Consider the following 13,870-nt stretch of genomic DNA (forward strand, 5'->3'; position numbering starts at 1 on the left):
GAGGCTTAGAATTACCACACCAAAGTAAACGGGAGACTGAGAAAAACAAGAAGCAAGCTGACTGGGTGGTCAAGCGGTGGCTCTCACTTGTAATCCCAGCACTTTGGGAGGCCGAGGTGGGCAGATCACCTGAGGTCGGGAGTTTGAGACCAGTCTGACCAACATGGAGAAACCCCGTCTCTACTAAAAATACAAAATTAGCCGGGCGTGGTGGCGCATGCCTGTAATCCCAGCTACTGGGAAGGCTGAGGCAGGAGAATCGCTTGAACCCAGGAGGAGGAGATTGCCATGAGCCGAGATCACACCATTGCACTCCAGCCTGGGCAACAAGAGCGAAACTCCGTCTCAAAAAAAAAAGAAAGAAAGAAAGAAAGAAAAGAAAAAAGAAGCAAGCAATAAAAACCCATTCTCCACGTATCAGTCACTCATTAGTTTAATAAAATATTCATAAACTTGACCATATCAGAAAATAAAGCACTAAGCATGTTAGTGCTTAGTAGAACTCTCTTCTACTGCAGAGTAGGTTATACCATAAAAATGACCCATAGAGGCCGGGCGCGGTGGCTCACGCCTGTAATCTCAGCACTTTGGGAGGCCGAGGCGGGAGGATCACGAGGTCAGGAGATCGAGACCATCCTGGCTAACACGGTGAAACCCCGTCTCTACTAAAGATACAAAAAATTAGCCGGGCGCTGTGGCGGGCGCCTGTAGTCTCAGCTACTCCAGAGGCTGAGGCAGGAGAATGGCGTGAACCCGGGAGGCGGAGCTTGCAGTGAGCGGAGATTGCGCCACTGCACTCCGGCCTGGGTGACAGAGCAAGAGGCTCCGTCTCAAAAAAAAAAAAAAATGACCCATAGAAACTTACATATGCTTACAAGTAATTTCCAGTTAAAAATATTATTATGCTTCCATTATCAGATCTTGATGAAGTTAAAAAAAATAAATCTTCCTGTCTAGAATCACAGTTGTCCCCAATCCACTTTGTCATTATTTTTGCAGGACATTCATTAAAATGTCTCAGTCTCATTCAGGATTCCTGCAGAACTTTAGAATGACCAACTGGGCTGCTGAATATATTTGCTTCTTTTGTTTGACTTTGACTTTTGTTTTTAACAGTTTTTTTGAGGTTTCATTGATATATAAGAAACTACATATTAAAACATATGATTGGAAAAATGTAGGCATATATGTACACCACAACCAAGATAGTCAGCCACATTTTTCACATGACTTTTGTAACCATTTCATCCTGACCCTCTCCAGCCCTCCTCCCCTGACCCTTGGCAACCACTGACTTGCTTACTGTCACTGGAGATTAGTTTGTATTTTCTAGAACTTTATATAAAGGGAGCAATACCACATGTATTCTGTTAGGTCTGGCTTCTTTCATTCAGCATAATTATTTTGAGACTCATCCATTTGTAGAATGCATCAATTGTTTGTTTTTATTGATAAATGGCATTCTATTTGTGACTATGCCACAATTTAAACTAATTGGTATGGATGCTCATTTGAATTATTGGGTTTGTTTTCAGTTTTGGGATATTACAGATAAAGCTGTTCTAAACATTCATATGCAAGTCTTTGTATAGACATGTGCTTTTATTTCTCTTGAGTAAATACCTGGGATTTAAATGACTGAATTTTATGGTAGGTATACTTTTTACTTTTTAGTTACGTGTCACACTGTTTTTCTTTTACATTTCTACAAGAAATATATTAAAATTCCAGCTACTCCATAACTTGTCCACACTTCATATGGTCATTTATTTTAATTTCAGCCATCTGAAGAAATGTGTAGTAGTATCCCATTGTCATTTTAATTTGCATTATCCTGATGACTGATGATGTTAAGCATTTTTATGTGCTTATTACCTGTCCATATTTTTTTCTTTGTTAAAGTGTCTGTTCAAATCTTTAGCCCATTTTATATTGAGTTGTTTGTTTTCTTATTACTGGGTTTTGAGAATTCTTCATATTCCTAGATACAAGTATTTTATCAAATATAGGATTAGAAAATATTTCTCCCCATTCTAGGGCTTGGCTTTCTATTGTCTTAAGTGTGTCTTCCAAAGGCCAGGAGTTTTTAATTTTGATGTTTAATTTATTAGGTTTTTTTTTTTTTTTTTTTACAAATCAAGGTTTTGTTGTCATATTTAAGAAATCTTTGAACAACACACACCGGGGCCTGTCAGCAGGATGAGGGGAGGGAGAGCATCAGGACAAATAGCTAATGAGTGTGGGGCTTAATACCCAAGTGACACGTTGATAGGTGCAGCAAACCACCATGGCACACATTTATCTATGTAACAACCCTGCACGTTCTGCACATGTATCCAGGAACTTAAAGTAAAATAAAATTCTAAAAGAAAGAAAGAAATATTTGCCGAATTTAAGGTCACAAAGACTTTCCTCTGTTTTCTTTTGAAGGTATTATAGTTTTAGTTTTTACATTTTGAGTTAATTATTATAAGTGATGTAAGGTACAGTTTAAGATTCCTTCTGTTTTTTTGTTTTTTTTGGTTTTTTTTTTTTTTTTTTTGCATATAGACTTCTAGTTGGTCCTGTACCATTTGTTGAAAAAATTATCTTTTCTACACTGATTTTTCTTTGCACCTTTGTAAAAAATCAGTTGTTCATATATGTGTGTCTTTCTCCAGACTGTTGACTCCACTGTGTCATATTGATGTATTTGTCTGTCTTTGAGTTTATTCTTCTTTTTTGTATTTAATTGGTTTCTGCTTTGATTTTTATTTCCTTTCTTCTGTTTTTTTCTTTTTTTGAGTTTAACTTGCCCTTCTTTTTCTTGTTTCTTAAGTTACATATGAAGTCATTTACTTGAAAAATTTTATTTGGTTTCAATATTGGAGTATTTTCCAGAGATTTTTTCTGTATTGATTTTTATTTAATTGCATTACAGTCAGGGAATATTCATGTATGACTTGAATACAAGAAAGTTTATTAGGACTTGTTTTATGGCACAGATTATGGTCTCTCTTCGTAGATGTTTTGTGTACACTTTAAAAGAATGTGCATTTTGCTATTGTTGGATGAAGTGTTCTATAAATATCAATTGTATTGAGTTGGTGGATAGTATTATTCAACTCTTGTCCTTATGGTCTACTTGTTCTGCCAGTTACCGAGAGAAGGGTATTTAATTCTTCAACTATTATTGTAACTTTTAGATTTATTCTTGTAATTGTATATATTTTGGTGTCATGTATTTTAGAGCTGTGTTATTAGGCACATAAATATTTAGGATTGTTATGTTCTCTTGATAAATTGAGCCCTTTTTCATTAGGAAATAAACTTATTTACTCTGGTTACATCCTTTTCACTTTAATCTGCTTTCTCTCATATTAACATAGCCACTCTTATTTTTCTTTCACTCTGTGTGAGCATGGTATGCGCTTTTTATCCTTTCAGCCTTAACCTCTTTGTTTCTTTATACTTAAAATGTGTTTCTGATAGATGACACATAGTGAGGCCTTGCTTTTGTATTCAAACTGAAAATCTCTGACTTTTAATTGGAGTGTTTAGACCATTTACAGTTAATCTGATGATTGATATTAATATTATTAAATTAAATCAACCACTTTGCTGCTTGTTTTCTTTTTTCCACCGATTCTTGGTTTCTGGTTTACTCACTTCTGTCTTCATTTGGATTAAGTGAGTACTTTTTATGATTTTGTTTTATCTCTTTTGTGAGCTTATTTATATAACTCTTTAATATTTCATTGATGGCTTTAGAGATTATAGTGTACGCACTTAACTTACGACAATCTAACTTCTAGTGATATTATATCATTTCATGTGTAGTATAAAAGCATGCATTAGCATACTTCTATTTCTCCCTTTTTGGCCTTTAAGCTATTGTGATTAGACATCTTACTTTGACATGTTATAAACTCCATCCCACATTGTAAATTTTAAAATCAATCATTAGTTTTTTTAAAAATTCAAATAGGTAATAATAAAAAGTTACATTTTTCTCCATGCCCCATGGAGTTACAATTTCTAGTGTTCTTCATTCTTTTGTGTATATCCATATTTCCACTGGCATCAATTCCTTTTACTTGAAACTTTTAATGTGGTACAGTTCCACTACTGATGAGTCATTTCAGCTGTGTATGTCTTTGTTTCACCTTTAGTTTTTGAAAAATTTATTTCATTGATATAGAGTTTTAGCCTGAAAGTTGTAGGATTTTTTTTCTTTCAATATCTTAAAGATGTTGCTCACTGTCTCCTTTCTTGCACTTTTTTCTGAGGAGAAATCTGTCATGTTTATGTTTGTTCCTGTATATGTAATGATTAAAGTTAAGTCGCTATCAGCTTAAAGTAGACTGTCATAAATATAAGGTTTTTATGTAAGCCTAATGGTATACAAACAAACAAAAGTACCTAGAGTACCTCTTACCACTTGCATTCAACAAAGTCCTGAAGTTCTTAGCCTGCGCAATTAGGCAAGAAAAATAAAAAAGAAGTGTAAAATAAGAAAAAAAAAAGTAAGCAGATTATATGATCTTAAAATTTGAAAACTCTAAAGATTACACAGGCAGTCACACATACACACACAAACTGTTAGCACTAATAAATGAATTCAGTAAGGTTGCAGGGTACAAAATCAACATACAAAAATTAGTTGCATTTCTGTTAACAACAAATCATCTGAAACTAAGAAAACATCCCATTTGCAACAGCATCAAAAGAATAAAATACTTAGAAATAAACTTAAGAAGGTAAAATACTTGTACACTGAAAACTATAATCATTGATGAAAAAATTAGAGAAGATACCAATAAAATACATCTCATGATCCTGGATTGGAAGACTTGATACTGTTAAATGTCAATATTACCCAAAGCAATCTACAGATTTAGTATACAGATTTTGATTTAATACAATCAAAATCCCAATGGCATGTTTTACAGAAATAAAGAACTCATCCTAAAATTAATAAGAAACCACAAAAGATACCAAATATCCAAATCAATCTTGAGAAGAAAAACAAAGCTGAAGGCATCACACTTTCTAATTTCAAAATACATTACAAAGTTCTAGTAATTAAAACAGTATAGCACTTGCCTAAAATTAAACATAGAGGCTAATGGGACAGAATAGAAAGCCCAGAAATAAATGTATGCAAAATGATCGACTGACTTTTGACAAGGGTGCAAAGAGCACACAATGGGGAAAGATGGCCTGTTCAACAAGTGATGTTGGGAAATTTGGATGTCCACATGCAAAAGAATGGAAACTGGACTTTTATCTACACCATACATAAAATCCAACTCAAAATAGGTTAAACATATCAATATAAGAAACTAAAACTTAAACTGAAACTGTAAAACTTAGAAGTAAACATGGGGGAAAGCTTCATGACACTAAGTTTGACAATTACTTCTTGGATATGAGGCCAAAAACACAAACAACAAAAACAAAATTAGATAAGTAGGACTACATCAAACAAAAGCATCACAAAGGAAATAATCAACAGAACAAAAAGGTAGATTACAAAAGGAAAAAAAAATGGAAACCATATACCTGGTAAGAAATTAATATCTAAAATATATAAGGAACTCTTATAACTCAATAGTAAAAAACAAAAATAAAGAACAAATAACCTGATTTAAAAATAGGCAAAGAAGTTGAAAAGGCATTTCTCCAAAAAACACATACAAATGGCCAAAAAGTATATGAAAAGATTCTTGACATCACTAGTTATCAGGGAAATGTAACTCAATACCACAATGAGATATCTCCTCACACCTATTAGGATGACTATTGTTAAAAAAAAAAGATAAGTGTTGGAGAGGATGTGGAAAAAGTCGAACCCTTGTGTATTACTGATGGGAAAGTAAAAAGTTGCAGTCTCTATGGGAAACAGTATGGAGGTTCCAGAAATAATTAAAGATAAAATTACCATTTGACCCAGCAATTCTACTACACACACACACACACACACACATGTGTATATATATACACACATAATTCCAATAATTTGGATATATAATATATATTCAAAAGAATTAAAGTCAGTATCTCAAAGAGGTATATGTACTCCCATGCTCATTGCATCATTATTTATAACAGCCAAGATATGGAAACAACTTAAATATTTATTGACACATTAACAAATAGAGAAAAATATGATACCTACACAAGGAAATATTCATAAGACTTAAAAAAGGAGGAAGTCCATATGGAACAACATGGATGAATCTGAATGACATTATGCTAAGTGAAATAAGCCAGTCACAGAAGGACTAATACTGTGTGATTCCTCTTAAATGAGGTATCTAAAACAGTCAAACTTGTAGATGCAGACAATACGATAGTGGCTGCTGGGGACTGAGGAGAGAGAGATACAGGGAGTTGCTGTTCAGTGGGAATAAAATTTTATTTATGTAAGATGAATGAGTTCTAGAGATTAACACTACAGCATTGTGCCTATAGTTGGCAATACTGTATTGTGCACTCAAAATTTTAAGAAGATAGATCTCATGTGAAGTGTTCTTACTACAAAAAAATTAATCTGCTCAATAACTCTAAAATAGAGGTGGTAAAATTTTCCCTATTATCAAATGAAAAATATAAGACTTAGGGGGGTAAAAAACTTAGACGTCTAAGTCCTCCAAGCCAGAAATTGGCAGAAACAAGATCCAAACCCAGGATTTGCAACTCCAGAAAACACAAATGGTGAAATTATTGAATACCAGATTTGCCATTATAAAAGTCATACACTATAATCTATATATTTGCCATTTGGTAGTTAATTACCATGTAATATATTAATTATTATTAGTTACATCCATCATGATATTTGTCAGATTAACTGTATTACGAGTTTTTATTAAGACAGTGTGGACTTCATTCCTATATCATTAGTCTTCTTAGTCTGTTGTTCATAAAGCTTTCTCAGCTATTCATGCAGTGTGATAACTTGCTTTTAAATTAAAAAAATGAAGGGAAATTTGATCCCAGTCATATTATCTCAGTACATTCTTTTAGAAAAGAGCTCTGAAACACAGGTAGGGCTGCTATAGGGGAGCGTAACTGTCCTTTCTACCTACTTTTTGTGACAAGAGATGGGGATTAAGGATACAGATTTAGAAACTGAATAATAATTATCGTCTTATTTTTAGTATCAGACTAAAAATCAGTTATCAAAGCCCTGACATCTCTCCTGACTTGGATAGATGTTTAACCATCAAAAAATACTGCCCTTTGCCAGTAATCCCAGCACTTTGGCAGTCCGAGGCAGGTGGATCACCTGAGGTCAGGAGTTCAAGAACAGCCTGGCCAGCATGGCAAGACCCTGTCTCTACTAAAAATACAAAAATTAGCTGGGTGTGGTGGTACACGCCTGTAATCCCAGCTAATCGGGAGGCTGAGGCAGGAGAATCACTTGAACCTGGGAGGCGGAGGTTGCAGTGAGCCGAGATCACGCCACTGCTCTCCAGCCTGTGTGACAGAGAGAGACTCCATCTCAAAAATTAATTAATTAATTAATTAAATTTTTAAAAAGTACCCTTTCCCCCTCTTTCTACCTAGTCCCGCTCTGTAAATGACTCTCTTAATATCTACACGTGGGAAAAAACCAGCTGAAGTCGGCTCACATTGAACCCTTTCTACCTCTGTCAGTGGTCAAGGCCAGCTACGTAGTTTGTGGGGTCCAGCACAAAATGAAAATGTGGAGCCTCTTATTCAAAAACTATTAAGAACTCCAGAATGACAGCAGCAGAGCATTAAACCAAGAGTCACAGCCTTCTAAAGCTTTCTTACTTGTAAACAAAAGTGCAATACATGTATACTAAATAAAATTGGGGAAATTGAGATGAGAAAAATACAATCCATAGGCCCAATAACTAAGAACAGGCACTATTAGGATATTGATAGATTTCTATATAGGTGTCTTTTTATGGGTAATTTTTTTAAAACATAGTTATAATAGGATATGTATTTTTCCTGCATTTTTACAGGTAGCATTATATCATACATCTTTTCCACATTATCATTTAATCTTAATAACCAATGTTTTGAGAGGTTCCCTTCTCTTATAGATTTGGAAAAAAGTTTGAAAGAAATTATCACCTGCTTAATCAAGTTTATCTATTGCAATGAAGAGACCTTGTGGAGAGAAGAGGGAAAACCACACCAGGTTTTAGTACCAGACCTTCCAGTGACTGAGAGGCCCTGAACAAGGTTCTTAACTTTCTGAGTTCCACTTTCCTGCTCTATAACAGATAAGAATCAGAAAAGTAAATAGCAGTAACACAGTAGGAATATGAATAGTAACAATGTTAGCTGTCAATTGTTGATTCCCTGGCAAATTTGTAGTGCCAGAAGTGTCAGTTATTGTGCTAGGCATTTACAAAAACAAAACAAAACAAAACAAAAAAAAACACATTACCTCAAGAATAGTCCACAAAATCTTTCAGAGGAAGAATAAGCTAGAAGAGGTAAACTAATGGTTTTCAATACCTGTTTTAAGTCTATAGTAGTTCAGATAGGGCAGCATTGGTGCAGTGACAGACAAGCTGAACAGCAGAATAGCAAGTAGAATACAAAAACAGACACAAAACAATTGTCACCTGATTTATGGTAAAGGCAGTTCTGAAGTATAGAGGGAAATGATGGTCTTCAAAATATGCTGTTGGGACACTTGGTTAACTGTATGGGGAAAATGTACATTGACTCCTACTTGGCATCACACACAAAAACTAATTCCAGGTGCTATACATCACATCCAAATACGAAAGGCAAATGATAAAGATTGTAAGGTAAAACATAGAAAAACATCTGTGTGACCTTGGAGTAAAGATTTCTTAAAAGTACACAAAAAGCACAAATTGTAAAAGAAAAAAATTGATAAATTGGACTTCATTAAAATTTTGAAATTCTGTTTATGAAAAGACACCATTAAGAGAGTGAAAAGAAAGCCAAGTACAGTGGCTCACGCCTGTAATCCCAGCACTTTGGGAGGCTGAGGTGGATGGATTACCTGAGATCAGGAGTTCAAGACCAGCCTGGCTAACATGGTGAAACTCCGTCTCTGCTAAAAATACAAAACATTAGCTGGGTGTGGTGGCGGGTGCCTGTAATGCCAGCTACTCTGGAGGCTGAGGAGAGAATTGCTTGAACCTGGTAGATAGCAGTTGCAGTGAGCTGAGATCATGCCATTGTACTCCCGCCTGGGCAACAAGAGCTAAACTCTGTCTCCAAAAAAAAAAAAAAACAGAGAGAGAGAGAAAGAGAGAGAGTGAAAAGACAATCACATAAAGAGAAACTTGCATTGTAATATATGGTATTCAACAAAGTTCTCACATCTAGAGTATATAAACAACTCATGAAAATTAAAAATAAAAATACAGTTCTAATAGAAAAATGAGAAAAAATGTGGACAATTCACAAGAGAGAATATCTAAATTGTCACTAATCATTTGAAAAGTTGTTCAACTTCATTAGTCATCGGGAAAATGCCAATAAAAGTCACAACATGATAGTTCTCACCCATCAGACAGAAAGAACCAAGTCTTAGAAGATAGAGCAACCATGACCCTCTTGTACTACTGGGGGGTTTATAAAATAGGGCAACCACTTGGAAAATCTATTTGGCAGAATCTAATGAAGCAGAGCATATACACACTTTATGACTCAGCAATTCCTCTCCTAGGTATAACACTAGAATTGTGTACATATGTTCATCAAATAAACATTTACGGCAACATAGTAGGGGGAAAAAAAAACTTAAAAACGATCTAAATGCCAAACAGGAACAGAATGGATAAATAAGTTGTGGGATAGTCACACAATAGACCACTGTGTGGCAATAAGAATAAATTATCTGCAACACTATACAACCAAATGGATGAATCTCAAAAACATAATGTTGAGTGAAAAGATCCAGACACAGAAGAGTATACAATGCATAATCTCATTTATATAAATTACCAGAAAATCAAAACAAGTTCTGCTGTCAGAAATTGGGATAGTGGTGACCCTTGGTATAGGTGAGTGTTAAGAATGACTTGAAAAGAGCATAAGATGGACTTGTAGGTGCTGGTAATGATGGGATTCTTGACCTGGATACTATGATAGGGGTGTATTCCATTTGAAATGCACTGATCTGTATGTACCCTTATGTGCACTTTTCCATACATTAATGATACTTGTAAAAAAGTTAAAAATATATATTACTTTGAATTTGTACCCAAATAGTTAAGTCATATCCCAATTTTAAAGATGAAAACAATTAACTTTCTGACTTTCTTTTCATTCTAATTTCTATTGGTCTTCTAATTCTATTAAAGTTTCCAAATTTCTGTATCCAAGGATAAGATACTTTAATATTTACAATGATACTCCAATGAAGATTCCTTCCTTCCTTCCTTCTTCCTTTCCTTTCCTTTCCTTTCCTTTTCTCTTCTCTTTTCTTTTCTTTTCTTTTTTCTTTTCTTTTCTTTTCTTTCTTTTGATGGAGTTTCACTCTTGTTGCCCAGGTTGGAGTGAAATGGCATGATCTCGGCTCACTGCAACCTCTGCCTCCTAGGTTCAAGCGATTCTCCTGCCTCAGCCTTCCAAGTAGCTGAGATTACAGGTGCCCACCACCAAGACTGGATAATTTTTGTATTTTTAGTAGAGACGGGGTTTTACCATGTTGGCCAGGCTGATCTCTAACTCCTGACCTCAGGTGATCCACCCTCCTCAGCCTCCCAAAGTGCTGGGATTAGAGGCATGAGCCACTGTGCCAAGTCAACAAAGATTTCTTAAATAGTGTGAAGGATGTTATTTCTACTAATATCATGTTTATTTTCTATGCTTTTTATTCTGTAGGCAAGCAAAGGTCGGACTACAATCATGGTAGCACACCGACTTTCTACTATTCGAAGTGCAGATTTGATTGTGACCATAAAGGATGGAATAGTGGTGGAAAAAGGAGCACATGCTGAACTAATGGCAAAACGAGGTCTATATTATTCACTTGTGATGTCACAGGTAATGCTTATGCGACATAATGCTATGTTAGCAGGGTTTATTTTTAACGTTTCAGAGATCATACCACACTAGAAAACAAAAGTTGCAAATTATAATCTTAAATTTCAAAAAGCAACAAAGATTTATAGTTCCTCAGTAAAGAAATTGAGAGTTTCAAATCCTCAGTGTTGTGCTAAATAATATGCTGAAAGTTGAAGAAGTAATGGGTACCTGGTACCTAATATCTGCCAGGCACACTTCAAATAGGCTTCAAAACTTGTATGTGGCCAGGCAGGGTGGCCCACACCTGTAATCCCAGCAATTTGGGAGGCCAAGGAGGGTGGACCACAAGGTCAGGAGATCAAGACCATCCTGGCCAACATGGTGAAACCTCGTCTCTACAAAAAATACAAAAATTAGCTGGGTGTGGTGGCACGTGCCTGCAATCCCAGCTACTCGGGAGGCTGAGGCAAGAGAATTGCTTGAACCAGGGAGTCAGAGGTTGCAGTGAGCTGAGATTGCACCACTGCACTCCAGCCTGCCAACAGAGCAAGACTCCATCTCAAAAAAACAAACAAACAAAAACTTGTATGTGGCAGATACTGTGATCTTTGGCTAGAACACAAAGAAATATAACACACAGTCCTTATTCAAAGGCTTAAAACTTAGCTACAGAGGCAAATTGCAAAACTGTGCATATAGATATTATTAGTTGTAAAAAGAAAAAACAAGATTGATGGGGAGAGACAGAGCTATATTACCCACAAAAGGTTTCATGGAAGAGGTCTTTAAGGTTAAAAGATGGGAGTTGGGGGTGAACATGAAGGATAAATTCAGGTAGGCAGAACAACAGCATAGAAACAAGAAGGAACTTGGTGTGCGACTGAAACAAAAAGGAGGACAGCTTTCCTTAAGTACTTGGGAGTGTTGAGGGGTATAATGGAAAAGAGTTCGATAATGAACGTCAGATCATGGAAGTTCTTAGAAGCCAGGCAAAAGGGTTAAGACTTAATTTGTGTAGGAAGCATCTAAGAGAATGCCTGGCACACAGTGGGCACTCAATAAACATTTGCTGAATGAAGGGATGCACACATAAAACCTTACTGTGTGTGCTACCACATCACCACAGATGGACCAGAAAGCTCATATTGGGCAATCAAGCGGAGGCATGATGATGCTAAAGGCACACAGCAAATTCCCCTTCTTTAGGATCCATACTTGTGCGTGTCATGGATCCACCCTACTGGATTTCACATAGCTTTCTCATTAGGATACATTAATATAGGTCATGGGAATTAGGCTATAGCTCTCTTCTTTGTTCTAGCCTGGCTTTCTTCTCTTGACCTGGAAGGCAGCCTTTTTTGAAGGGCTCTTCTACAGATAACTGATTTCAACCCTTTTTGGTCTTCTTCAACTTTCTAATAATATCTTTGATGTCAATATTATTATTTTATAAATCAGGAAATTTAGAAAGTTATGAGCCCCCATCTCTTCATCAAGTTTATAACTTCAAATTTCAAACCCTAGCTTTCTCCAACTGTGCTAAAATGAAATATTTCTGAACATATCCTAAGAAGCAATACAGTAAAATATGTTTGAAAATGTAGTTTTTGTTGAAAAACTGTCTGCTGCTGATTTTATTTCATATTAGTTTATATTTTGTGTTTCAAAAATAAAAGTGAGGTGTTATTTGATAACTGAATTTTTATTCCACAATAGACTTAATAATTTATGAAGTTTAATATTTTGAAACTAATATGGGTTGCAATAAAAGGAAATAACTGGTTGAGTTAACCCTATTTTGAGATTTTTTAAAAACTATTAATACTAGTATAGTCAGTTCTTTCTTTGGAGTAGTACATCTTTATTTTTTATTGTGATTAAACTAAAACTCCATTATTATGTCTTAAGTTAAAGGCTTTCACATTGTATAAAAAGCAAAAGTGGTGTGTTTGTGGGACGAATGTGTAAAAATTTTAAATACCTTATTTAAAATGGATTAGTATTCTCTGATTACCTAAAATGATGTCCAATCAGATACAACACCATTTTAAATATTAATACTAAATATAATATTCTAAGCATTGTACAGTAAATGTAACATACATAATATCTGCACAAACAAGTAACTCACTTTTAAAGATCTGCACATACTTATTTGCCAATATTGACTGTGGAATCAAAATTAATCAATTTTGATAATTCATGATTGTCACAAACATCACAGTTAATGCTGCTAAAATAATCCTGAGAAGCAGTACAGCAAAATGCTTAAGATGATGAGCTCTGTGTTCACTGCAAATTGACTCCACCACTTAATAGTTTTAGGTCCTTGAGCAAGTTATTTAAATTCTCAGTGCATCAATTTCCCAATCTCTAAGAAGAGGGAAATAGTAATAACCTATTAATAAATTATTGTGAGTATTAAACAGGCTCAATCATATAAAGTACTTAGAATTATTGTTAATGTAATAAACTGTATTATGTTATTGACATTAACATTATTTGATCAAACTTTTTAGAAAAGTTCAAACTATAGAGATTAATATTATAATTATTTACCTAGACTGTCCATGATTATATACATGTATATTGCTTTAGTGGATTTCTATGTGAAAATGAAATATAAACACACATATCAAAATGTGTATTTTTGATACACATATACATAGAGATATACACATATCAAAGCTTATTGTCACCATTATTTTGTCCAGAGACCTTCTCAGGAAAAGAAATTTCCTTTGACTTACTAAAGCACCTTTTCAGAAAATGTATTATGAGGAGAGGTCAAAGTTTTATTTTAAACTTGCCACAAAGTAAGTAACTCCTGGAGGCAGGGGAGAAAAGCCAAACAAGGCAGGACATCATGGCTAGTTCCTGTAATCCCAGC

The 13,870-nt window shown here is 34.9% G+C and overlaps 1 protein-coding gene across 1 annotated transcript in view; it reads left to right on the top strand.

Moving 5' to 3' along the window:
• ABCB5 (ATP binding cassette subfamily B member 5) overlaps nt 1-13,870 on the top strand; it is a 130,888-nt gene that overhangs the window by 43,897 nt on the left and 73,121 nt on the right. The window contains exon 14 of the mRNA XM_033193035.1: nt 10,837-10,998. Coding sequence (XP_033048926.1) covers nt 10,837-10,998 — 162 coding nt within the window. The remainder of the gene's footprint in view (nt 1-10,836; nt 10,999-13,870) is intronic.

This window comes from Trachypithecus francoisi, unplaced genomic scaffold (assembly GCF_009764315.1).
Source record: "Trachypithecus francoisi isolate TF-2019V2 unplaced genomic scaffold, Tfra_2.0 Lachesis_group4, whole genome shotgun sequence".
In the NCBI taxonomy this organism is placed as follows: domain Eukaryota; kingdom Metazoa; phylum Chordata; class Mammalia; order Primates; family Cercopithecidae; genus Trachypithecus; species Trachypithecus francoisi.